We start from the raw sequence: 27,934 nt of genomic DNA, 5'->3' as shown, positions 1-27,934 counted from the left end.
CGATAGGACAAGAGGAAATGGGCTTAAGCTGCGCCAGGGGAGGTTTAGACTGGAAATTAGGAAAAATTTCTTTACGGAAAGGGTGGTCAGGCATTGGAACAGGCTGCCCAGAGAGGTGGTGGAGTCACCATCCCTGGAAGTGTTCAAAAAACGGGTAGATGTGGCACTTCGGGATATGGTTTAGTCTGGTCTACCCTTGATTAGTCTAGAGTGGGCTTGGTAGTGTAGGTTAATGGTTGGACTGGATGATCTTAAAGGTCTTTTCCAACCTAGATGATTCTATGATTCTATGAAGACATTTTTTACAATGAGGGTGGTCAAGCACTGGAACAGGTTGCCCAAAGAGGTAGTGGAGGCCCCTTCCCTAGAAACATTCAAGGTCAGGTTGAACGGGGCTCTGAGCACCCTGATCTAAGGATGTCCCCGCTCACTGCAGGGGTATTGGCCTAGATGACCTCTAAAGGTCCCTTCCAACCCAAAGCATTGCATGATTCCGTGATTCTAAATAGTGTTGTGTAAATTTGGGGAATGAATTATTTACTCACCAGTTCAGCTTCCATCAGAACTGACAGTACTGTAGAGTTCAGTAAATAATCACATGAATCTTTCTCACAAGGACTCTCTTGCTACTAATAGCATATAGGCCAAATGTGTACCTGAAAGACAACTTCTCTAGTATACATAGTCCAAAGAGGCAGTTGTATTTAAATGTGTAGAATAATCAGCAAACCTTAGTCTATAGCGTACTGCAGTTTTGTAGTGCTTTATCCACCAGTTCTCAAGGAGAATCGGTCAGTCTGGCTGCTCATTCTTACATACTTTGCCAGTCTAATGGCAGTTCTGAAAGAAAAACAGCAGATATGGTTTTTAATGAGACGTGGTAATGGGGGTAGAGAACTGTTAATAAGAAGAGGGAAAAGTAGGTGTAATTGGGCAGAAGGACAAAGAGTGGTAGGCTGTTTCCAAATCTCAGGAGTGTTAACACTGGATCTGTATTTTGAGCTCTATCACTTCATAACAAATTGCAAATAACAAGGTGATAACTTGCAAATGCCATCTCACACAGACACTGTATTTTTAGTCTGGATGTTGTCCAAGTTTGAAAGAGAAGACAACAAGGTATTTCAGAAGAACAGCATCCTGCCTTGTGTTTTTAGTATTCTGCAAGGGTTTTTTTCCTAATTATCTCTATTCCTTGTATGCTTTTGCATTTCAAGTCCCTTTGGCTAGTGAATCTGCAAATAAACAAAGGCTTCTATCTGAAGCCAGAGGTTCCTGAATGCCTTGCCGAAGTGTTTGTATCCCAGCTGTCACACTATGCAGTTGCCAAAATCTGTTGTGACAAATCACAGCTCTGAAGGTAGATTAGCAGATATTTATCATCTTTCTTTGTGACAAAGAAAACACAAATGTACCTTAGCTTATTGCTTATTTCACTGAATCCTACTCTCTTAGGGTACATCACTTAAATCTCCTTTTGTTTTCCCCCTCCCCATAATTTCACAGAACAAACATTGACAGAGAGTGTACAGAAATAACATTATAAAGGCATAGCTTTCAGTTTGGATGATTTTCTGGGGTCAGAAATTGAACCTTCTTTTGCTGAAAAGTGGGATTAGATCAGTTGCTTATTTCTGTACTGTCATTTTCCCTCAAGGAGTAATGGTTTTAAACTAAAGGACAGTAGATTTAGACTGGATACAAGGAAAAAATTTTTTACAATGAGGGTGGTGGAACACTGGGACGTGTTGCCCAGAGAGGTAGTGGAGGCCCCTTCCCTAAAAACATTCAAGGTCAGGTCGGATGGAGCTGTAAGCAACCTGATCTAGTTAAAGTTGTCCCTGCTCACTGCAGGGGGGTTGGGCTAGATGACTTCTAAAGGTCCCTTCCAACCCAAAGCATTCTATGACTCTATGATTCTATGAGTGTATGAATAGATGTTCTTTCTGAACCTAAAATTAAAACAAAAGAAATTGCATTGTGAATAAATAGAAGAAACAGTACAACTCCTTTTTTGAAATAACAGGACAGAGCAAGTATGACGTGCCACCTAAAACACATGCCACATGCACGCTGAGTGGAAGCTGAAGTATGTAGGAGATGGCTTTCACTAGAGACTAAATGCAGCTGCAGGGCATAGGTACCAGACAGTGGAGGACGCTCTGTATATGAGTCTGTATATGAGAAAAAGCAGACAGAAAGAAGTAGCCAAAACCTAAAAATGTAGTTGGAAAGATATTAAGTACATAATCCTGAAAAAAATAGAGTAAGAAGTAAGAGTAAAATAAGAATTTTGGGGCGTCAGATAACATGTTCAGTCATTAATTTTTTTATCCATGTAAAAGTAACCCATAAAGCTCCAAAACTGGGTCATCTTTTGCATCAAAGAGGGTAATAATATGGTGATTAGTTGGTATTTCCTTCCATTTGAATTACATGTTTCTGTGAAAATAACAAAAAATTATGCATTCTGCTCTTGCTCTGCTTAATTCTGATGGGGTTTATTACAGAAGATGAAAAATAACTGAAAAAGGTCATGACTGATATTTATCATTCTTTTGACTGACATTTATGCCATTCTCTCCACATACGGAGCAATACATGCAGTAGAAAAAGGCTCCTGATGTTTATTAAGTTCTTGCATATATTCCTACATACAAAAAAAGACAAGGCTGAAAGAATGTGTCCTGTTGTTTTAGGTGCAAAGACTGATCCTTGTAGCGTGAGAGAGTTTATTTTATGGTCTTGAGCCAAGCTCAAAAAAGTTTTGCCTCTTGCTGATATTAGACTGTGCCTCATTGCAGAATCTGTTATTCTGGAGATAGTTATCACTCATGATCATCAACCCAGAGGTTTAGACCAGTGTTTTTTTAATTTTTTAAAAAATGTTCGGACTCCAAACATTTTCCATTGGAGGTATAAAAGCACTGTATATGATTTGTACATACTCACAATATATTTGCACCTCATAGATAATTTTTGTGACCCTTTAGGAAGCAGTGCATAGACTCCCCTCCATGATCTGTGGATAACAAGATAACAAATGCTGGTTTGGCTATGATGGCTGAAGGAATAACATACATGAATAACACATAAGATGTAAAAAACAGTTTGCTTGAATCCTCTGTATTTAAGAAAGTTAAAGTCCTTTGCATCTTTTAGAATAAACATTCTTCTCAAGTCAGCACAGCTTTCACAGGCTGCACGTGCAGACATGTCAAGGGAAGAATGCAGTTTCATGTATCAAATTATTTTCTACAAACGAGGATGAGCCATATAATTTATAAACACAATAATAGCAAACAGCCCACTGTATCAAAGCAATTAATACTGTATCCTGTGGGAAAATAGTGTTTGCATTTCCCATAAAACAAAAGATGAAGTCTTCCTACTTTAAAGTCAGCAGCAGCTCTGCCTTTGATTTTATCTGGAATTCCCTCCTGTGCATGCCACCATCCAGTCCACACGATGTTGGTGGGATACCAAAGAGTCAGTCTGCTTTCAAACTTGTAATACAAAAATGTTCTGTTCCTTCCATGTAAATATGGAAGGGCTCAGCTGGAGCCACTGAATTATTAAGGGCTTATATGAGTGTGAGTGAAGGTGGGATCTAGCCTAGGGTTTTTTTTTTTTTTTTTTCTGTAGAAAGTGCATTTTTCCTTGCAACCATTGGGTGAACAGTGGAGTTTTTTTAATATGAACATTTGATGAATTAATTCATAATGTGCAACAGCTGCTGAAGTGTGTGTAAGATCTTCACAAGAGAGTGGTGGAAGAAGTCAAGAGGTGCTCTGATCTTCTCTTGCCCAAGTCTTTGAGAGATTGTTTATGCTTCTGCTAGCAATGTTCAATATACCAGCTGCCACATTAGTTCTATAGTAGTAAATGGCTGTGGTACCAAGCACGCGTTAAAATTTCTGCAAGAGTCAGACAGAAATTTCTTTGCTTTTTAAAAACATTGTCTAGGTCCACACAGTTTTTAAGGAGTTTCCTCATTGTTGTTTGGTGTGATAACAGCTGTGGCTCTTCCTGCTCTCCCTTTCTGCTGTCAATTGCTCTGCATTTGGGAAGAAGTTTTAGAGAGTGGAGGCATGGCTACTGCCACCCTGAGATTGTCCAGCACAAGAGCAAAAGAACAGTCTTCTGCAGTGGGATGCTTCCTCTCCATCTCCCTTCTCTCTCCTCCAATTCAGCTGTTGATTAGCTTCTCTAAGATTTTCAAAACAGTTTTTTAGTCATTGTAGTAGCTTTGCATTAGTGATATAGGAAGAGCTGTGTAGGTACCAGTATCCAAAAAGCTTCTTGTGGTATTACTCTGCACTTACATGAAGCCAGAAGGAAGAATTTAACCGGCTGAAAGTAAGTTTTCCATTCACACATTTAACGTGCAGAGAAGTGCACAACACTACTACACAGTTGCTATGAAACAGAGACCTACAACTCTGAATAGCAGCTGTTGTCTGTATGATGAAAATATATCCTTTATTTCTCCTTTAGACAGTAGACAAGTTGTTTTCACTGTTTAATCAATATGAACATAGTATTTGGACTTCTAATCTTTTCTTAGCCTGTTGGTGTACTCACTGGAAATGTCAACTTAATCACATCAGATGAAACAGAAAAACTGTTTTTTTCAAAGCTGATTTTTTTTTTTTTTCCTATTTAGTTGCATATCCTGAATAAACATTTTGGTCTGCTGGCTCCAAAATTCCTCTTAAATGTCTAAAAGGTCTATTCATTAGAAAAGTTGCCCTGTTAAATTGGCCAATATAGACAACGTTTCTTCCATAGCCTTGGAGGACATTTAGGATATAGGATATGAGTCAACCCACCTGGATCAGTTTTAAATGCTAAAGCAGCATCAACCTCCCATCCTTCACGGTACGGATTGTTCATGCAGACAGATAGCAGAGGCCTTTTTTGCTGCCTTTGGTCAGGATCGCTGTACCTTTTATGACATTAAAATAGGGTATGTTCTATCCACTTGAAGCATCCACGCATTTCCTAAACCATCATCCCACAACCATTTGTGCGACGTATGGATGCATATCTTACTGCACCCATTGGAAACTCCTCACAAGACTTACTTCATCAGAATTCCAGCCTAGGAGTTTTAAGGGAGATTTCAAGAAGATTGTATGTTGAGTCTCAAATTTCATAAGCGTAAGGACTGTATTTGCCTGAAACAAACCCTTTATAGAGAATTTATTCAGGCAGTTTGCAATAGGAAAACTATTAAAGTGTTAAATGTGATTTATTATTAATTGTGCTATATAGCACAGATGGTTTCAGGCTATATTTACTACCATAGTAACTGCATTATAAAATAAAGAGAAGATTCTGGACTTCATGAAAAGACATATGAAATGAAGACAAATGTAAATTTAGAAGAACAGATTGGATAATAGAACAGGAAAATTACCAAATATATATTTACTTACCACTCTCTATAATTTTCTTAATGAGCAGAAAAAAGCACTTACCAAAAATTATGCTCTTTAGGTAGGGTGTTATTGCATGAATGATACTGTTCTACATGCCGTGAGCAATCTATTAATTTAGGTCTTCTTGAAAGTGGGCACTCGTAACTCCTCGTCAGCACTTTGCAGCTTAGGCAGGAAAGAGGAAGACCTTGTTTCTGGTTCTGCTGGTGAATTTTCAACATTAGAAAAATAACTCTAGATCCATGAGTACTGTGTTTGGGCAGTATTGTACAAGTGCAATTCTAAAGCTGTGCCTGAGCACTGGAGGGTAAGAAATCTTAGCTGTAATCCACTTACACTTTGGGAACTGGAGAGCCCATAGCACCACTGAGGCAGCAGGGCTTCTCCATCACAGCAAAATGAGTTGTGATTCCAAGCTTGGCCATGCCCCTTCCACCGTTCCTCACCCCAGGCTTCCAGAAGAACCTCTGAAGATGATGTCTCCCATTGCTTGTGACAGGGCAGGTCACCATTGAAGGCTTTTAGTGTTTTCATCAATGAGAAGAAATGAGATACAGTCCTTGTTAGCTGTATATCTAACAAGAATTCATGGAGGTATAAACCTTTGCAGAACTGGCAGAGAGTATAAGAGCTAGCAGGCTCAACTATGGGAAACATTCATTGTAAAGCTAAGAGCTGACCAGCAGTACTTCATGAAGAGCTGTCTAGAAGGAACTGACAAAACAGCAGACCCCTAAACAAGTACAACAGCTCAATCCAGTATTTCATCATTGTACTTGAAGACATCTTAAGCGGTATTGCTATGGCACTGAATTTCCTTAGGAGTGAAATACCATTTCAGTATTCATTTTTTCCTTTTTAATATTTGTTTTAATCTGTTTGAAGCTTCCTTCTTTTTGCTCACAGTTTGACAACTCCCAGATGACAGCATAGATATGCATTTATCTTTAAAATTCAGTTAAAAAATCAAACCATGCAAGATACTGCTTTAAGGTATGTTATCCGGTATGTGAGAATTTCTTCTCAAGTTTCACAGGTATTTTCTTCAGCAAGAAAAATAAAATCCACAAGAACTTGTCCTCTTGTGGAACATTTGACAGCTTGTGTTGGTGGTGAAGAGGTAAAGACAATAAAAGATGATCTGGAAGCTGGTACTGAAAATGATACGTAATTTGAATTACTCTAATTTTTGTAAAACCAAGTTGAACTCTTCTTTTTGTCCAACTAACCTTCAGACAGTGTTTATTTTTACCATGTTAAAAATTTAATATTATGTGAATGCATAGGCTTTTCAAAAAACACTTAAGTAAAAAACCAGCATGGGCTTAGCAAATCACATAGTGCAACTGAATACAACATCTTTTTAAATATGTGTGAAATAAAACATTAGAAACATAGTTGGCATTTAGTGACTTCTTGATTACCTAAAGCATTGGAGGTAAGACTTAGAGAAGTATCTATTATTCTTTGGGAAAATGAGTGATATTTTCAGTTAAAAGCAATGTATTTTGACACTTGTCAGTAGACTGCCATGATTTCAGGATTTTTGTATTGGTGAAAGTCAACATTTTGTGCTGGTTTTCTGTTCCAGTGGCTGGCACATTGACAATCCCCTTGAATGACTGAATGCAATGAATCATACACAGAGTTTTCAAGGAAATATTTGACAAAAATTACATCCAAACTGGTGAAAGTTTTCTCAAGAGTTCCCCAATACATGGTGCAATTTGAGAAAAAAAAACTCTTGCCAGAAAAGCTGCTTGTGGTTTGGGTTTTCAAAGACTGCAGCTATGGGCTGGTTCAGACTTCAACTAGCTGTTACTCTCTTGCTTAATCCATCATCTATATCTCCTTTTAGGATTGGTGGAGCTGTGCCAACAGTCTTCTCCTATTTTTCGGAAGTGCTTGCTCGGGAGAAACGAGGCGAACACCTGAGTTGGCTCTGTATGTTTTGGATGATTGGCGGCATCTATGCTTCTGCAATGGCTTGGGCAATAATTCCGCATTATGGTAAGAAAAACATCTCCTTGTGATTTGTAGCTCTTCTAGTATGAAAGTAAAGCTTTTGAAGTATAGTTTAAAAAGGGGACTTCATGTCTGTTCTCAGAATACTGACCCTGCTGTTAAGAAAGAAATTTATTCCTTTTGTGGAAATAATGAGAATAGCTTGTACCCTAAATAACAAACTATATATTAAAAGGCAGAAAAATTAGCCAATACCTATGTTTAGTCAGAGTCTTTAAATTACTGAAAACCTGGACACATGAAAATATAATTGGTCTTATTGTTGAATCTGGAGAAAATAAGTGATGTGGAGACTTACATCAGAGAAAATGAATTTCAAATTGCTGGATGTCAAACTTGTGCTCACTTTGTTTGTTTATTTGTTTGATACACAGATAGAATTTGTTATACATTCTTGAGAAAGAAAAGTAAGGACTATATTAATATTTGCAGTGCTAGTTCTGAATGTAAAGCTGTGCTGAATGTTTCATTCTTAGCAGATCTTTTTAGTGGTGTACAAATAGAGAAACTGGACAGAGTGCACTTAAATGCTGTAGGGTTGAATGAGGGCAAAAAGACAGAAAGCTTGCAATGGCTGAAGTTACGCACACATGCAATATAAGCCACTTTGTGAAAGAGCTCTTTACTGTGCTGACATGGTTAAATATTATGTGCAGGTACAGATTCGATTCTTAGTCTCTTGGGCTTGCCTTTTAGAAGAGTTAAGTGCTCGTAGGTCTCCAGAGTTGCTGAGACTGCTCAGGGGTTCTCAGAAATCAGTCTCTCCAAGCACTTCTCCCTGGCACTCAAGATGAGTAAAGCAGTGTTGTGAATTAGCTGGCATCCAAAACAGCTTTCTTTAGCCAAGCAATAAAGTTTATCACAGTTGGATTGTGAAAGAGAGGACAACTTCAAAAGGTTTGCCCAAGGTGATTAGAACAGTTAGCAAGTGGTAATGTCCAGAAATAAATTAGAATCATGCAGACTAATCAAGTATCTAGACTGTTGCATTAAAATTAATTTTGGAGTGCAGTACATGCAACCTGAATCTAGGTCTTCAACCTTGCCTTTTGGCTTTGAATTGCTGGAATCTAAGAGAGGATTTTTTGCTGACAAGGCACCATGCAGATAGTTTTTTTTTCCCAATTAGTAAATTGTTCTGGATGCCAAGTACTTTTTGCTTTCCTATGGATTTTTATTTTCTTTATCTTTCAGTGGAAAATGCAAACATTATGACAGACTGTTTTACGTAAGTTGTCTAATTTCATTGTAGATTTTATAAATAACTCAATAACCTTCACTGAGGTGCTTTTAAAATGGCACGTGGCAGTATATCTCAATGAATAATAATACAATTCCTTATACAAAAGCAGTGGCCACAAAAAGCCATGCCACGCTGATTTGTGTGTGTGTGTGTGTGTGTGTGTCCTTCTGCAAAAATATTTATGAAATCACTTAAGATGAAAGAATGTAAAAACCAATTTTAAAAGACAGTATTCTTCAGATATAAATTACTCTACTTGCAGTATATTAGGGAAAGCTGTAATAGTCAAAAGGAGAGCTAGAAAGCAAGCTATGAACAACAGAAACAATCCTTTCCCACGGGAAAAGGAGTGGGTTTATACATTATGATTTTGGCAAATCAAAACAGAATGTATTTATGGGCTTTGAGGAGGTCTTAACATTGTTTTCGCTTTAGATCAGACTGTTTCATTATGTTGCGAAGTTTAAAACCTGTGTCTTGGTTCCTAGTACAAACGCGGAATCACCCCAGCTCAGGAACAGAGGCGAACTGCTTTGTTGTCATGAAGCTGTGCCCAGCTCCCAGGCATTGCCAAGGGCGCCCAGGACAAACCCTGCTTTGGCACTAGGGAGGGCGCGTTCAGACATTGCTCCTGGAAACTCTCCAGGCCAGGCGAATACCAGCACAGATCTCTGCACCGTTTGTGTCACGTGTGTTCATGAAGAGGCTCTTGTAGCGGTATTTTCTCTTTGACAATTTCTACACAGTTTCCATGGAATTATTTTGCCAGAATTAAGGAAAGATACAGATTTTTATCCAAATCACTTCCAGTCCTTCTCATCATTCACTTCTCCACTGACCAGGAAGCAAAACGTAATTATAAACAATGCAGCCCACCCACTTCTAAGGCTCATTTATATAGTGGATAGGGATTTCTGGGCTCTCTGCTGCTCACATGAGGAGTAAACAGAGTTGATTTTTTTCCCAGTTTAACTCGGAAGTTACTCAACAGCAGTGAATGAAGTTGAATCTGTTTGCAAGCAATAAAATGCCATTGAGCATAGTGGGATTATTCTTAAATGAATAGAAAAATACCAGGCCAACAGAGTAGAATAATTCCATGGCTTTTTTTTCCTCCCTCTTTTACAAATGCATTCCTTTCATTTGTACTGCCCCTTATATAAGCCACTTTAAAAAGTCTTAGATTCACAGCCAGTATACATTATCTAGCCCAAGGCAGCCAGTGAAGCTATACAAGTTTAACAGTTGAACTTTTAGCTCTATCTTTCTGTGAGAAAACAAAGATTACATTCTCTATATGTAACAGTTTATCTCTGTTTCTGTTCAAGCAACACAGGAGTGTCTGAAACCTTAGTAACGCCCTGAAACACAAAATAAAGGGAAGCTAACAGTTGCCTTGGCATCTGTGTGTTGTTAAGAGAGGAATCAGCACGATGTAGTGCTGCAGTGGCTACATACGGAAAGGCTAATATCATCTGGAAGACAAGCATCTCTGTCTCAGGGCTTCTTGAAATCTATAGCTGTTGGCTTTTGTTTGAATATTGGAAGTGGATGTAGACTTGTTCAGGGTCTCTGAAAGAGGAGTTCAGGTCACGGAGAAGCTATTAGAAGAAACATCTGCAGAGAAACGCTTCTAATTGCTTCCAGTTAACGAAGTCCCAGATTAGGCTGCTACAAAGAAATTGCTTTATGTACTACTTAGGTCAGGCTGAATAGGAAGGATAATTATTGTTTTACAAATCATTTTGCAAGTGCAACTTTAAATTTAGCATCATGTTTCAAGGTAGATTAGTTCAAAGACTGTGAAATGCATCAAATGTGTATTATAATATTCTCTAAAAAGCTCGTTTTTCAAATAATGATGAATCTTAAGAGTGAGAAATTATATTTTAGTTTAAAATCCAGATAGTGATATATTACCATTTTGTTACACCAAGTTTATATGTTAGTCTGAGGATAGGAAAAAAAAAGCATTGTGCAAGTTGTTCTAGAAATTTTACCCCTTTAAATAATAAAAAAAAGTAAATTATAAAATTATCAGTTCTACAAAAAAAAATGTCGCCTGCCATACACATGTATTATTTTAAAAATCAGTCTCATTTATTATTGTGCCGTATCTCCAAACTAAAAATCATGGAAAGCTGGATAGGGTTTCAGTGTATTTAACCTCTCAGTTTTGGTATTCCATGTAGTTTTATGTTTTGTATATATAATGTATACAAGCCTTTTCTGGCTTCATAAACTACAGAAAAACCTTTCGGAATTTAAAACATTCCTAGAGTATTTTGCTTAGTGACAAACAAATATTGACCTGGTTGATTTGTAAATCTTATTCCTGAACAAGAAGGGGAATACATGCCTGAAAAGAAACTAGATTGCAAGCAGAGACCTGGACGTGATGTGGAGTATGACTAGGATGGTGCAGGTGTCCAGGCTGCTGCAGCGTAAGTTGCACTTGAAATATGAAGCTTTCCCTACACTCTAGCCCCTCACTTCTGGTATTTACCAGGGGAGAGAGGAGACAATGGTGTCAAATGGCTTTAGTGAACAAATTTCTGCAGTATGATCAGAGGCTTACATAGCATCAAGGCTGTCTTTCCAACATTTCCTCTGTATGTATCCATCAAATTCCAATTAAATTAGACTAGATTATTCCCTAAAAGACTACAAAATTAATAATACAGAATCAAGGAAATAGGAAGCATGCCACTTTCTAACACGCTCAATGCAAAAAACAGATTTGTCTTTACTCTAAACTTTTTATTCAGACCAGTGTAATCACATTGCATAACAGATCATCATCTAAACTGTTAATTTTTCATCAGCAGAGTCTTTTTTCCACTTAATTGAAGACTAGCTACTTGTGTTCCTAAGAGAGGTCTTTAGCACCATTCAGGGAACATAAATTTGGAGAAGTGGAATAAGAAATCTAAGGGAAAAGCATTCCATTTCAGAACAGAAGATTTCTTGCCTAGCTCTAATGTGCCTCTCTGGGTCTAAGTAGGAAAGTATTAACTTGCTTGCTATTTGAGCAGATTTTTCCATTGCATCTGCAAACAATTGGTATTTTGTCCTGTGACTGAAAGAGGACACATTACAAATTATATTTCTACTGCAGTCAATAGAATTTTACTAAAGAAAGCCATTTTTTAATGAATATTTAATTTGTTTTTTAAAGAGCAACTTTATTACAGTAGCACAGAACTTAAAAGGGCAAACATAGAAGTGTCCAAACAATGGACTTGCACTTGACTTGCAAAACATTGTGTTTAAGAGATTAATGGTAACCTTTATTTTTAAAATGTTTAATTATGTCTCCTACTGGACATTTTGTATTCTTTTCCTGGTTTGTAAAATATATTTGCTTCTACTTTTCTCTGAAGATCTTCACCTTTTACTTTTCTAGTGCCAATATCCTTAAATGAGTTTAAATGGCAGAAACTGGGATTTAGTTTAGATAGGAAAGAAGGTAAGTTTTAAATACAGATGTAATAAAGTACTAACATAAACTGCCAAATGCAGTTACAGAATCTCCATCACTGGAGGTTTTTAAGAGCACATCAAACCACAGCCTGTCCTCAATAATTCAGGAACACACTAAATTCACCAAACCTACTACTGGAGACTTGTTGCCTGCTCTTAGTTCTACTTTCCATAAGTAGATAGGTCTTTTTAGAGGCACAGGAGTCCATAAATGGCTTCTGTTTCTAACCGAGTGTAATTGTGATTAGAGTGGAGCAATCTCTTTTTCTTTGAGCAAATACCTTGCAAAGTGGCCTTAAAAACATTTCTTAGTTTGTAGCAGAAGATTGTTGAGGTGAAGCACATCAATTCATCTGAAGAAATTAATTTACTGGCAATCAAAAAGGTCTTTTTATCACCTTTTTGGTAGGTGGCTCTAGAGTAGTTTCTGTAGTATTTTCTATTGTCATGTTTGCTTTGCTCCTGTGCCATGCAGTTGGAGATAAAAAAGGTAAACATATGTTCACAGCTGCAATAAAATCCCTTTCTGTATGAAACCACTGTGAACTATACTGTAGTAAAATAGGCAAGCAGAGGTAAGCAGCTTCATGCAGCAGCTATGCAGGTGAGGAGATGGAAAGCTACTGGCTCAGTAGCTGTGCACTTCAGAGCATGTACAGCACCAGGCAGCGTTAATAGAGTTGTTAATCTCTCAGCATGCAGCAGACTGTTGTGGTTTAACCCCAGCCTGCAGCTGAGGCCCACACAGCCACTCACTCACTCCTGGCCATGGTGGGATGGGGGAATCTGAAGAGTAAAAGTAAGAAAAGAGTTGAATAAGGAAAGCAAAAGCCGCAAGTACAAGCAAAGCAAAACAAGGAATTCATTCACTGCTTCCCATCAGCAGGCAGGTGTTCGGCCATCTCCAGAAAAGCAGGTCTCCATCACGTGTAACGGTTACCTGGGAAGACAAACGCCGTCGCTCCAAATGTCCCCCCCCTTCCTTCTTCTTCCCCCAGCTTTATATGTTGAGCATGACATCATATGGTATGGAATATCCCTTTGGTCACTTGAGGTCAGCTGTCCCAGCTGTGTCCCCTCCCAGCTTCCTGTGCACCCCCAGCCTACTCGCTGGTGGGGTGGTGTGAGAGGCAGGAAAGGCCTTGACTCCATGTAAGCACTGCTCAGCAGTAACTAAAACATCCCTGCGTGTGGTGGGTTGACCTTGGCTGGATGCCAGGTGCCACCAAGCTGCTCTGTCACTCCCCTCCTCAGCAGGACAGGTGGGGAGAAAATGAGATGGAAAAAAAACCCAAAACCCCCTCATGGGTCAAGATAAAGGCAGTTTAATAAAAAAAAGCAAAAGCAAAGGCTGCACGTGGAAGCAAAAAAAGGAAACAAAGATTTTATTCTCTAATTCCTATCAGCAGGCAATGTCCAGCCACTTCCTGGGAAGCAGTGCTTTGGTACGTGCAGTGGTTGCTCTGGAAGAGAAACATAAATAATTAATGTCCCCCCTTCCTCCTCCTTTCTCTTAGCTTTTATTGCTGAGCTGATGTCATATGGTATGGAATATCCCTTTGGTCAGTTTGGGTCAGCTGTCCTGGCTATGCCCCCTCCCAAGATCTTGCCCACCCCTAGCCTACTGGTGTGTGTGGGTGTGAAAAGTTGGAGAGACAGCCTTGATGCTGTGCGAGCACTGCTCATGAGTAGCCAAAACACTGGTGTGTTATCACTGGTAGCGATCAAAAGGGAATTCAGGGCACTGGGGCAATTGGTTGCAGGATCAGGAGCACAGGTAGTGTTTTCCTCTACCCTGTCAGTGGTAGGGAAGAATGCTAAATGGAACGGGAAAACACACCTAATTAACAAGTGGCTCAGAGGCTGGTGCCATCAGTGGAATTTTGGTTTTTTTGATCATGGGAAGCTTTACACGGCACCGGGCCTGCTGGTGACAGATGGAGTTCAGCTGTCTCCAAAGGGGAAAAGGATTCTCGCTCATGAGTTGGCGGGACTCATCGAGAGGGCTTTAAACTTGGTTTGAAGGGGGAAGGGGATACAACCGGGCTCACTAGAGAGGAACCCAAGGGTGGCATGACAACATCGGGGGTGAAATCGATAGCCCGGCTCAAGTGCATCTACACCAATGCATTCAGCATGGGCAGCAAACAGGAGGAGCTAGAAGGCATTGTGCAGCAGGATGACTATGACATAGTCGCCATCACAGAAACACAGTGGGATGACTCTCATGACTGGAGTCCTGCACTGGATGGCTATAGGCTCTTCAGAAGGGATAGGCGAGGAAGGAGAGGTAGTGGGGTGGCTCTGGATGTTAGGGAGTGTTTTGATTGTATAGAGCTCAACAGTGGTGATGATAAGGTTGAGTGCTTATGGGTAAAGAAGAGGGGGAAGGCCAACAAGGCAGATGTCCTGCTGGGACACTGCTATAGACCAGCCAGCCAGGATGAAGAGATAGATGAAGCATTCTATAAGCGGCTGTCAGAAGTCTCGCAGTCATTAGCCCTTGTTCTCGTGGGGAACTTCAACTTGCCAGACATCTGCTGGAAATACAGCACAGCAGAGAGGAAACAGTCTTGGAGGTTCCTGGAGTGTGCGGAAGATAACTTCCTGACACACCTGGTAAGTGAGCCTACCAGGGGAGGTGCCTCGCTTGACCTGCTGTTGACAAACAGAGAAAGACTCATGGGAGACGTCATGGTCAGTGGCTGTCTTGGGCTTAGCGACCATGATATGACAGAGTTTTCAATTCTTGGTGACGTAAGGAGGAGGGGCAACAAAACTGTTACCATGGACTCCTGGAGGGCAGACTTTGACTTGTTCAGGACACTGGTTGGGAAAGTCCCATGGGAGACTGCCCCGAAGGACAAAGGGGTCCAGGAAGGCTGGGCGTTCTTCAAGAAAAAAGTCTTAAGGATGCAGGAGCGGGCTGTCCCCATGTGCTGTAACACAAACCGGTGGGGAAGACGACTGGCCTGGCTGAATAGGGAGCTTTTGCGGGGACTCAGGGAAAAAAGGAGAGTCTACCACCTTTGGAAGAAGGGGCAGGCAACTCAAAAAGAGTACAGGGATCTCATCAAGTCATGCAGAGAGGAAATTAGAGAGTCAAAAGCCCAGCTAGAACTCAATCTGACCACTGTTGTAAAAGATAATAAAATATGTTTCTGCAAATACATAAACAAAAAAAAAGAGAGCCAAGGAGAATGTCCATGCTTTATTGGATGCGGGGGGGATTATTGCCACCAAGGTTGAGGAAAAGGCTGAGGTACTTAATGCCTCCTTTGCCTCAGTCTTTAATAGGCCGACCACTTATCCCCAGGGTATTCATCCCCCTGAGCTGGAAGACAGGGACAGGGAGCAGAATGGAGCCCCCATAATCCAGGAGGAAGCAGTTAATGACCTGGTATGCTACCTTGACGCTCACAAATCTATGGGGCTGGAAGGGATCCACCCGAGAGTATGGAAGGAGCTGGCAGAGGAGCTTGCCAAGCCAATCTTCATCATCTATCAGCAGTGCTGGTTAACAGGGGAGGTCCCTGATGACTGGAGGCTTGCCAATGTGATGCCCATCTACAAGAAGGGTCGGAAGGAGGATCCAGGAAACTACAGGCCTGTCAGCCTGACCTCGGTGCCAGGGAAGATTATTGAGTGGTTCATCCTGAGTGCACTCAACAGGCAAGTGCAGGTCAACCAGGGGATCGGACCCAGCCAGCATGGGTTCATGAAAGCCAGGTCCTCCTTGACCAAGCTGATCTCCTACTATGACCTGGTGACCCACCTGGTGGATGAAGGAAAGGCTGTGGATGTCATTTACCTGGACTTCAGTAAAGCCTCTGATACTGTCTCCCATAGCGTTCTCCTTAGGAAGTTGGTGGCTCAGGGCTTGGACGGGTGTACTCTTCGCTGGATAAAAAACTGGCTGGGTGGCTGAGCCCAGAGAGTTGTGGTGAATGGAGTTAAGTCCAGTTGGCAACTGGTCACAAGTAATGTTCTCCAGGGCTCAGTTTTGGGGCCAGTCTTGTTTAACGTCTTTATCAATGATCTGGATGAGGGGATTGAGTGCACCCTCAGTAAGTTTGCAGATGACACCAAGTTGGGTGGGAGTGTTGATCTGCTGGAGGGTAGGATGGCCCTGCAGAGGGACCTGGACAGGCTGGACCCATGGGCCAAGGCCGGTTGTATCAGGTTCAACAAGGCCAAGTGCCGGGTCCTGCACTTTGGTCACAACAATGCCATGCAACGCTACAGGCTTGGGGAAGAGTGGCTGGAAAGCTGCCTGGCTGAAACGGACCTGGGGGTGTTGTTTGACAGCCAGATGAACATGAGCCAGCAGTGTGCCCAGGTGGCCAAGAAGACCAACAGCATCCTGGCTTGTATCAGGAATAGTGTGGCCAGCAGCAGCAGGGAGGTGATTGCCCTCTGTACTCAGCACTGGTGGGGCCGCACCTTGAATATGTTTCCAGTTTTGGGCCCCTCAGCAGAAGAAAGACATTGAGGTGCTGGAGCGTGTTCAGAGAAGGGCAGCGAAGCTGTTGAAGGGTCTGGAGCACAGGCCTTATGAGGACCAGCTGAGGGAACTGGGGTTGTTTAGCCTGGAGAAGAGGAGGCTGAGGGGAGACCTTATGGCTCTCTACAACTACCTGAAAGGAGGTTGTAGTGAGGTGGGTGTTGGCCTCTTTTCCCATGTAGTTAGCGATAGGACGAGAGGAAATGGGCTCAAGTTGCATCAGGGGAGGTTTAGATTGGTTATTAGGAGAAATTTCTTTACTGAAAGAGTGGTCAAGCATGGGAACAGGCTGCCCAGAGAGGTGGTGGAGTCACCATCCCTGGAAGTGTTCGAAAAATGGGTAGACATGACACTTTGGGACATGGTTTAATAGGCATGCTGGTGTTGGGTTGATGATTGGACTGATGATCTTAGAGATCTTTTCCAACCTTAATGATTCCTGGTTTTTACTTTCATTATAAAATAATCCAGCCACCAAGCCAGGAAACTTGAAATTGCTACTTTACCCTTAACTGGTTTAGTGGTGGACTTGATAACGTTAGGTTAATGGTTGGACTGGATGATCTTAAAGGTCTTTTCCAACCTAAATGATTCTATGATTCTATGATCAACACCTTTCTAGCTACCAGCACAAAGCACAGTATGATGAGGGCTGCTATGGGGAAGATTAACTCCATCTCAGCCAGACCCAATACAGTGTCATCAACACTGTGTCCAGCACAAATCCAAAACATAGCCCCATACTAGCTACTATGAAGAAAATTAACTCTATCCCAGCCAAAACCAGCACAATGACTAAACTGAGAACATGATGGACTAAAACTCTTCAGTGGCAATGAAGTCAGAAAAACTTTTAACTCCCTTATTCTATCTTTTTTCACAGTGGCACATGGTAGCAGCAGTCTTGGTATAAAAAATACTGTGCCAATGCTATGTATTATCAGTGGGTTTATAAGGCATGGTGAGTACTTGATGAATAAAAGCAGAAGGATCTTAGGAGCCATCCATCGTCTAGCACTTCTGATGAGCAGAACTGGGTCCTTCTGAGTGGTGGGAGCTGCAAGTGTGGACATACAGACATTTCAGTCTAGCCTGCTCATCTCCTCCCATTACGAGGAGACAAGAGTTTATTGCATTAGCAAAGTTGAGTCAAAAGGTTGCACTCTTCTGTGGTGATCATTCCAAGATGAATGCCATGAAACAGTTTTTCCCCAGTACATAAATGGTAGCTGGTATATGTTTTAGACAATATAAGAAAAAAGTGGAGCTTTTTCTGTTTGTCAGCATTTACTTTTATAGAAACTAAAATGTTAATGAACAGCTTTGTTACTAAGATGAAGGACTAGAAGCCACATTTTTTGCTAGCAGCTTGTATAGGCTATTTTTTTTTCAACAGTAACCCGTGAACTTGGGTTTCTCAAGGTCTAGGTCAGGATTGTACCTGGATGAGTATAGAAAATTCTTGACTACTTTGAAAAATTATGGTCTTAACTTCATTATTACTTGTCTGTAGAAAAAACCCACTATTAACTACTTTGTTGAGATGGCACAAATTAATAGCTGTAAAACGTCTTTAGACACAATTTGTCTGCTCAGATCTATAAGCTTCAATGTGTCAAAGTTGATGATGATGCTGTAAATAAGTGGCTGCTAATTTTACAAATACCACTACATTTCAAATATTTCTTGTAGTGCTTCTAAATTGTGAAAGTATGTTAGGGGTGGGCCTGAGCATCAGAAGAATAGCTTGATTTCACTCATGGCTATTTCATCAGCTGCTCCCAGCATTTCCTCAGCAGTGAGGTGCACAGCAGCTTATAAGTGTATTGTAAGTCATGGTTTCATCTTAGGGAAAGGATCACCAAGTTTCTTCTTCCACTCTTCCTTTGCTGTAGTCCCCAGAGGGGAATCTGGTTATCTCTGATGGAACGCACCCATCCAATCAAAAGACCAGGATGCACTTACATGACTTATAATGAAAGGAGCCACACCTGACTGATATTGTATTGCTGCATCACTGCAGTGACTGTACCCAAAACAACCACAGAAAGAAACTATACTCAGTAGTCATATCTACAGAGATGAATTACTGCAGTTCCTTGTATGTTGACAGCTGATTAATGTGAGTTGGAAATAGGAAAAACAGTTATGTGATGGCTGTTCGGTTTTCTTGTTCAAAGTTGGAACATGATGAAATAGGATACCATCAATGATTTAGACATGCAAGAGGTGCATAAGTGATGTCTTCTTTAAGCTTGCAGAAGGCAAATAGGAGGAAAGCATGATTAGCTGCAAAGGAAAAAGGAATAAACTGCTTACTGATGATAAGACAAAAAGTAATGAGCTGAAATTTCTGTCAAGGGGAGATAGTATAGATAATGAAAAAGACTTTCTAATGGTGTGTTAGTTAAGCATCAGAATAAAACTACTATGGAAGTAGTGAAATTTCAGTCACTGTATGTCTTTAAGAAAATATTAGATGAACATATTTTAGGAATATTGTAGGGGCCATCGTTGATTCTGATTTGGAGCAAGTGGATGCACTGGATGGCCCCCTCAAGGTCCCATCCACCCCTGTTCTCAGGCAACTATTAAACAGATACTGTTGCTTCAAAGGGTGCTGGAGTACGCCAGAAAAGAGCAAATGAAGAAAATAAAGGCAAAAGGAGAAGACAACTTCAGAAATTAGAAGGAAAAAAAACCCCAAACCCAAAAAAAACACAAAAGAAAAAGGATCAGCACTGGACGTTCCCAGCACGTGTAGGAAAATGCCTGTCTATCAAACTATTCTAGCTGGTAGCTCCAAAAGGAAGACAGAAGGTTTCTCTGCTGAATAACCCTGCACTGGTAGAAAGACAAATAAAAAATCTATCCTTCTCTAATCTTGAAAATTCTGGACTCTCAATTTAAAAAACATTGTTTTTCTTATTTTTCTCAAACCTTTCCCTAGTAGTCTGCCTTTCCATGGTGGTTCAGAAAAAATCCAAGCCAAGGCAGCAGCTGTTCTGGAAAAAGATGAGCCCAAGGCTCCATTTTCTATCACACAGTAGCTTCTGTTGTCTGCAGAAGATCTCTGAATTTTATTAGTTGTCCAGAACAAAGAGAGATGCCAAACAAGATGGCCTGGGGAAGAGCTGCATGTGTCTTTTCCTAGTTGTAAAAAGCCCATGAATGTGCTAATAGATCTGCAGAATTTCAAATCAATTTTTTTTTTTAAACTTGGAGGAAACATTTGATCGAAATTTTAAAACCAAGACCAGCTCTTGAATTTTGCCTTCTCCACACAATTGCCTTTCTGATACATCTTCTGTCTTCAGAATCCATGAATCTATGGATAACTTAACCAATGACAAATACTGTTTGAGATTTAAAAGAACAAGTTGGAGCTTTGTTAAGGTTGAATCTGCATGTGCTGTGAGACCGTGTCATGCTGAACAAATGGAGTAGATCAGACATAAAAGCATCTACTACTTAATGCAACATCTGTCAGTCTGTTTTGTATTCCACTAAGAGGCAAAATGATCCCCAATGTGCTGTGCTTCTCCCCATACTTAGTGCGCTTCCATTAATCTGGTGTTCTGCAGGCTGAAGCTATATCTATACTTTTTAAATCCGAGTTAATTAAAGCGGGTATGAGGCAGTTTTAACGTTAACTTGAGTTATCAACTCCTACTCATGATTTGCTCTTCATTTGAAATAATCCTACGCAATTAGATTATACTGAATGTGTATACTTTAAAAAAAAATCTTCATCTTTAGGAACAACAGCAGTGACAGAACACAGCAGAATTTAGAACAGCTGCTTATGCAAATCCAGCTAGGAAAGCAAAACAAATCACTTTGTTTATCAGTTTGCAATTTTCCGTGCCCTAATGCAGGGTTTGATATGGTCATTTAAATGTTTATATTTGCAAGTGTTAGAAGCTTAAGTAGCTTTTAGCACATCTACTTAATGAGCACTAAAGATGCTCGTTAGTGAGCTTCAAATATAACCTTCTCCTGGGCTCTTTAGGTTGACTGTGGAAGAGCAAATTTGTTTACTGAGAGGTTCAGTAAAAACCTAGAAAGTTGTTTTGTGAACAGAGAAGTTATGAGGCCCAGTTTCCTAGGAGTTTCTGTCAACATCCCTGTGATCCTGGCTAACCCCTTTCTCTCCAGTCTTCCCCTGTATCCCTTACAAGGCACCATGGCAGTACTTTTCCTTGCCTTTTCCAGATCCCTTTCTGCTATAGTCTCTCGAGCTGCCCTTTCTTGTCCCCAGCACTGTGCAATAAGAAACACCTGGCTTCCCACACCCTCACCATGCTCCCTGCTGCATTACAGCCCTGCTCCGGCCTAGCTGCTGTCAGGAATGAGGCAGCATGTTTTGGCTTGGGTCAGACCAGTGCCAGAGCCAATGGATGGCATGGCCATGGCATGGTCCCAGCCCTGAGGCTGGCTGCACCATCCCTGAAGGCCCACTGACTTCTTTCTCCTGCTTTTTGCTCCATCCTCTGATGGCATCTCTCCCCTCTGCCTGGGCAGTGCATTTCACAACAGTTTGGGGAATGTGATTGTCTTTGAGAATACTTCTTCCTGTCAGATTTGTCTGAAGTAGGTCAACAGCTTTCAATGATGCTCATGGAGGAGCTGAGACAGGTGAACAGACTGTTGCCATAAACATCACTGTATAATGCCATAAACATAATTTTCCACAGAAACCATAGTAATAGTCAATCATTCTTATGGCAATAAAATAATGGCAACTCCTCAGCCTCAGCTTTAATGAAAACTCGGTTTCACACAATGAATTGGCCTTGAGTATAAATTAAGAAAAATTACATCCAAGTTAATGAAGCTGCCTTAGAAGCCTGGCCAGTGGCCATCAGAAATGTCTGCGGGGTCAGACATAACCCTTGTTTTTCACTCCAGAAACAAATAAGATGCTAATCTGATGAAATTGTTGCTTCGTTCAAATTTTGAATGTTAAAAAGGAAAAAAAGCTCTTGGTTTTGTGATTGGTCTATAACAGATGAAAAATTCAGGTGATTTGTACAGAAGGGCAAAAGACGAGTTCGCTGGTCTTACTCTATGATTATTTAGATACATAAATATATTAATTTTCTCTGGAACACAGTACAACAATACAAGTTTGTCAACCATGCTTACGTATTGTTTGTCTGGTTTATCACACTGTCTGCTCTGAAGGAGTTAGTGATTGTCCTTCCAGTAACAGTTTCTTTTCATTTCAATAATATATTCTGTCTGTGGATTGCATATACAACTGGAATATCATTTTTCAATTTGCAGTGCTGTTGCCTTTAAAATAAAATTAACATAGTCAATTGCAGAATGGCATTGAATTTCTTTTTCAGGAAGTTTGTTTATACTTTTCCTAAAAGAAAAATATTAAATGTTACTTTTGAAAATCATGCCTACTTCAGTGAAAGTAATTCCATCAAGGTATATTCAATTATCCATGCGTATCTGAGTATCTGAATACAGCATCTGACTATATTCTTTCTGCTCATATTTATGGGGCAGGGAGGTGGGGTCGGGGGGGCACCTGTACAAATATATGGGAAAAGAACTGATCTACCTCCCCTATAGTGTTTGTGTGCTTAATATTCCCAACAAAGCTATATTTTTACACTTTCCAAAGCAGCCAGCAGAAAACAGTATAAAATCAGGAAAGAGAAACAGCAAATTTGGTAATGAGGGCTCTGGGCTGAGATTTCAGTTCCTGATCTCCTCAGCTTTGATGCTGGCCAAGGTGAGGAAGTGTTGCTTTCTACCACTCTCTTGTTACCCTGTTGCTGTTTGAGTCTGTCTTTTCATGTTTCCTTTCTAGTATAGAGCCTATTTGGTTTTGGGGTATTGAAAGTCTTAAAGAAGGAAAGTCTTAAAGAAGGAAGTCTTAAAGGTACAGGCAGGCTGTCCCCATGTGCTGTAACACAAACCGGTGGGGAAGACGACTGGCCTGGCTGAATAGGGAGCTTTTGCGGGGACTCAGGGAAAAAAGGAGAGTCTACCACCTTTGGAAGAAGGGGCAGGCAACTCAAAAGAGTACAGGGATCTCATCAGGTCATGCAGAGAGGAAATTAGAGAGTCAAAAGCCCAGCTAGAACTCAATCTGACCACTGTTGTAAGAGATAATAAAATATGTTTCTGCAAATACATAAACAAAAAAAAAAAGAGAGCCAAGGAGAATGTCCATGCTTTATTGGATGCGGGGGGATTATTGCCACCAAGGTTGAGGAAAAGGCTGAGGTACTTAATGCCTCCTTTGCCTCAGTCTTTAATAGGCCGACCACTTATCCCCAGGGTATTCATCCCCCTGAGCTGGAAGACAGGGACAGGGAGCAGAATGGAGCCCCCATAATCCAGGAGGAAGCAGTTAATGACCTGGTATGCTACCTGGACGCTCACAAATCTATGGGGCTGGTGTTCAAAAAATGGGTAGACGTGGCACTTTGGGACATGGTGGTGTTGGGTTGATGGTTGGACTGATGATCTTAGAGATCTTTTCCAACCTTAATGATTCCTGGTTTTTACTTTCATTATAAAATAATCCAGCCACCAAGCCAGGAAACTTGAAATTGCTACTTTACCCTTAACTGGTTTAGTGGTGGACTTGGTAACGTTAGGTTAATGGTTGGACTGGATGATCTTAAAGGTCTTTTCCAACCTAAACGATTCTATGATTCTATGTTTTGGCCCCCCTCATAGTTGTTTCCTGAATGTAGCATTGCCATGTAATAAAACAGTGAGCAATCACAGCTGAAGAGGTCAAGGTAAGGCTTTTAGATTGTTTTATTTTCCCACAGAAACCTTATGTATTTCAACCTGATATAAGCATCTGATTCCTTCATGATATCAGGATATTCTAGCCTCTGTAATGAAGCCATGAAGCTTTATAAAAGGAAAAATATAACATAATCCTCTGTTTATTTAATATATTGTTTTTTCCTTGTTCCCATTGATAATTACATTTCAAACACTGTGACTGCCTCTCTGTATGCAAAATACACCTCCTGCCCACCCCCCGCCACCACTTGGATAGCTATGATAGATTATAAAAAGGAGGATTATTAGTATCTCATTTCTGAGTGCAAGCAATATTTGTGTTGGAAGTGTTTGATCAAAGTTTGAATTCAGGACTTCTGACCCATAGTTTGCAATATGTACAGAAAAGCTCCATGTATTCAACTGACTATGTTTGTTTAATTGACTGCTGTTAGGTTAGAAGAGAATTCTTAGAATGCACATCTGGTCTAATTATTAGATCTCATAAACTGCCTGTTTAGTCCATCTGTGTCTCTCTTAGTGATGGGATATTGCTCCTTTTTGTTTAAAACAAAAAATAAGATAATAAGATGTAAATTAAATAGCAAAAAGGAAATGAGACAAATCACAGCACTGAAATGCTCATTAAAAAAGATTTTTCTTGCAACAACTTTGAAACAAAGAAAATATAATAAAGTTAAATTTTGAGAATTTCTTGAATTGCGTAGATGTTCTGTTGTTACACCACAGCAGCATGCAAAAGGTAAAATGCACATCACTGGTAAAAGATACGTTCTCTCTGTATTCTTCAGCAAATGTTCCAGCACTTCAATGACTGTTTTGTTTGTAAAAGTTAAGATAGATAAATAGGGCCCATTTTCTTTTCATAAACTGCAGTGGCTTATTGTGCATTTTTCTGATTGTCTTTTTTGATTAATTACTTCTTTTTTCTTCTTCACTGTGAGTCTATCATTTAAATATCCTTAGTCCAGATGCACATAAATCACTGGAAGTCCTGGACCAGGACAGGAACGCTTACATTTTCGATTAGGTTCCACATCTAACAGCTGCTGTTAGTAGTGTCTACAACAACTTGTCATGGCAAATATAACACAATTTGTGAGCTCAGAGCTATGGGCAGGTCATGGAAGGCACCACACAAAAATGCATAGAAATGATTCTGTCTGTGTTTTGCAGACTGGTAGGACAGCAATATAATCAGATTTTGCTGCAGACAAGTGTTTTCTTTCAGACTTAGTTCATAATGACTACTGCAGAGGGCATTTGGCCATTTAACATTGTCTACATATAAAAGTGGATTTTGTCTGCTGTTGATGATTTACTCTTATTGTACTCTTTACCACTGTCCAAACAGAAGTTTCAAACTTTGTACGCTAACGTTTTTTCAATTCTTAATTAAGTGCAGTAAAATAAAGTAGTGGAAACCACTAAGTACATGTAGGACACCAGAGGTAGAAATCTTAACAAGAAGTCAAAAGTAAGGTTATACAAACAACATTTGAAAAAAATAAAAAAGGGAAACACTTGCATGGTCTCAATGTCAACACTGACCACGGTATTTTTAAGCTCTGACAGCAGCATCTTTTAACATGTGCTCTCCCTGACTTTTTCTAACATTAGTTGCATCTGCTTGATCCCTCATCTCTGAAAAGAATGACATGGCCTTTTCTTCTTGGACTGACAAGCACCTAAGTTATGATGTTGTCAGTTGTGGCCAGCAGACTTTACCCCTTTGTTTTGCAGATTGTGAAGTGCCTTCACTGAACAGCTGCACAGAGCCAGACTCAAGCAAGGACTTTGTAGAACTGCATGAGTACATAAATCTCTGGGGCCACTGACTCAGTCAGCCAGCCAGATCAATTATGTGCCACAGTGCTTGTAATGAGATTTTCGATGGTATCAGCTAAATATTAACCCTTGGTGGCCTATTCGGGGTTGGTTTTTTTTAATATGTGAGTAATTAGAACATAGTTGTCATGGTTTAGCCCCAGCCAGCAACTAAGCACCACGCAGCCGCTTGCTCACTCCCCCTACCCCAATGGGATGGGGGAGAGAATCGGAGGAGTAAGAATGAAAAAACACTCCTGGGTTGAGATAAGAACAGTTTAACAATTGAAATAAAGTAAAATAGTAAAGTTAATAATAACAATATAATAATGATAATAATTATAACAATATACAAAGCAAGTGATGCACAATGCAATTGCTCACCACCCGCCGACCGATACCCAGCCAGTTCCCGAGCAGCGATTGCTGCTCCCCGGCCAACTCCCCTCAGTTTACATACTGAGCATGATGTCATATGGTATGGAATAGCCCTTTGGTCAATTTGGATCAACTATTCTGGCTGTGCCCCCTCCCAGTTTCTTGTGCACCTGGCAGAGCATGGGAAGCTGAAAAGTCCTTGACTAGCATAAGCAGTACTTAGCAACAACTAAAAACATCAGCATGTTATCAACACTCTTCTACTAAATCCAAAAGACAGCACTGTGCCTGCTCCTAGGAAGAAAATTAACTCTATCCCAGCCGAAACCAGGACAGTAGTCTTTCCAGTTCTTCAGTCTCTTTTCTGCTTTGGACTATAATGTAAACTCAGTGTAATTATTGAATAGATCTTGCTCATATTGGAAAAATACATTTTTATTTTTATGCTCGCTTTTTATCTGGTTGTTAAGCTAAGAAAATTCTTAGACCATTCTTTGATGCAGTTTTCCTTCCAGATGCTGCCAGCTACTTGCTGTGGTTTTCAATAGTGGGGATTTCATAAAATGCTTCTAGGCTATATGCCCATAAAAATAATTCAGACAAGTAAATCTTTCATCCACAGGCCTTAGTTAGCCATGTAGGACTCTACACATCCATTTGAAAAACGTCTAGTGATCATTAAATACAGAAAGGTCACATACCACTGACCTATTGCACCCCAACACTACTTTTGATTTTTTCTGACTCCACAGTATTACAAGGGTATTGGGAAGATTGCAAATGTATGTATAAAAGAATCTTACATCCAAGCACTTATGGCAAGCATTGGTTTCCACAGGACTGAGGTAGGTGCTGTATGAGTCCTAATATCTCTACTTACAAGTAGATGTAGATCTCTATCAGAGCTTTAGGAGAAAATTTTCCAAATCCAATTTAGGTGCAGAAATGTGACAAAAGCAGCCATGTATAGGGGAATTAAACATTTGAGCTTTTAATTACAAATCACAGCTCTTTTCAAGTTTTGCATCTGAACCTGGACAAAATTTGACCTGTGTCTGTCTACATCAATTTCTAGTAGTCTTGGGTAGTTTTCTCTGAATAATGGTCATGAGTGAACATAAGGGAAGTGCAGAACACTCTAGTCTGGAATAGGCATATTTACCTACTTAATACTTTCAATTGCAACATGGTGTTTCTCATTTTAAATTTCAGAAACACGCAATTAACGTAAGTTTTAAGAGAGTATTTGCACTGATTTGTATTTTATAAAATATGAGGCAGAGAGGAAGAACGCTGTTTTGAAGACGCACAAGTGGAATGTTTTAGAAACGCTTATTTAAGATCTAAGCAGAAAATTACAGATTTGCCCTGGAAAATTTTCAAAATCTATACTCATTATCCAAGGACTGTAATGAGTGAGGACACACCCACTTCCCAAGGAATATAATGATATTTGCATTCAGAATGAAGCCAAGTAATTCAGGCTTGATTCCTGGTAATAGGCGTCTGAAGTCTTGCAAAAAGACTCAGGACAGAGATGAAACCCTTAATGGTGACCGAAGTCAAGACATTGCAATTCTGTGCTGAAGTGCTTTGAGATTTGGTAGGTTTCCAGCTCTGTAGGATAGTTGCATTGTGTTTGTATTCAGAATTGCTAAGGTGCAAAATTGGATCCTGCATGGTGGTGGCCAGGTGGAGACATTTACATCAGCATGACATCTTAGCAAAGTGCATTTCTATTCTTTCTCCCCATTCTAAGAATGGAAAATTCTAAGTGGCCAAGGTTAAACAAACAGAAGTAGAGGACTACAGGGTTGTTTCCACTCCTCAGCAGTGACATCTTTTGTTCCTTTCCTGCAAGTGGGATGCTTTGCTCTTAGCTGTTACTTTCATGCAGTATCTTACTGATGGGTGCAACAAATAGTTTAAATCAAGGGATCAATCTAGGAAAGGCTCACAAAGCTCTGTGTGGTGATCCCACATCATCTGAGCACCTCTCCAGGGCCAAGCAGGTATTGGAGAACAACCCTAATTCTCTTCAGAATGAGGTGCAGGTGTATCAAGAAATCACGTACAGGGTTTTGTACAAATTTGATGTTTATCCTTTCTCTCTCCCCTCATGGGGTGATGGTTCTGCATTTGATGTCAATGACTGTCTTTATGGATTTGGACAGTATAGTCTCCTCCCAAACTCTATATATTTTGGCTCTGATTTTTCTCTTATTTTCATGCATCTTCAGTGTT

The 27,934-nt window shown here is 40.2% G+C and overlaps 1 protein-coding gene across 1 annotated transcript in view; it reads left to right on the top strand.

Moving 5' to 3' along the window:
* SV2C (synaptic vesicle glycoprotein 2C) overlaps nt 1-27,934 on the top strand; it is an 89,200-nt gene that overhangs the window by 30,999 nt on the left and 30,267 nt on the right. The window contains exon 3 of the mRNA XM_075726463.1: nt 7,303-7,454. Within this exon, the coding sequence (XP_075582578.1) occupies nt 7,303-7,454 (152 nt within the window). The remainder of the gene's footprint in view (nt 1-7,302; nt 7,455-27,934) is intronic.

The sequence above is a fragment of the Pelecanus crispus genome, chromosome Z (assembly GCF_030463565.1).
Source record: "Pelecanus crispus isolate bPelCri1 chromosome Z, bPelCri1.pri, whole genome shotgun sequence".
Classification (NCBI taxonomy): Eukaryota; Metazoa; Chordata; class Aves; order Pelecaniformes; family Pelecanidae; genus Pelecanus; species Pelecanus crispus.
This window is presented reverse-complemented; position numbering and strand designations above follow the sequence as displayed.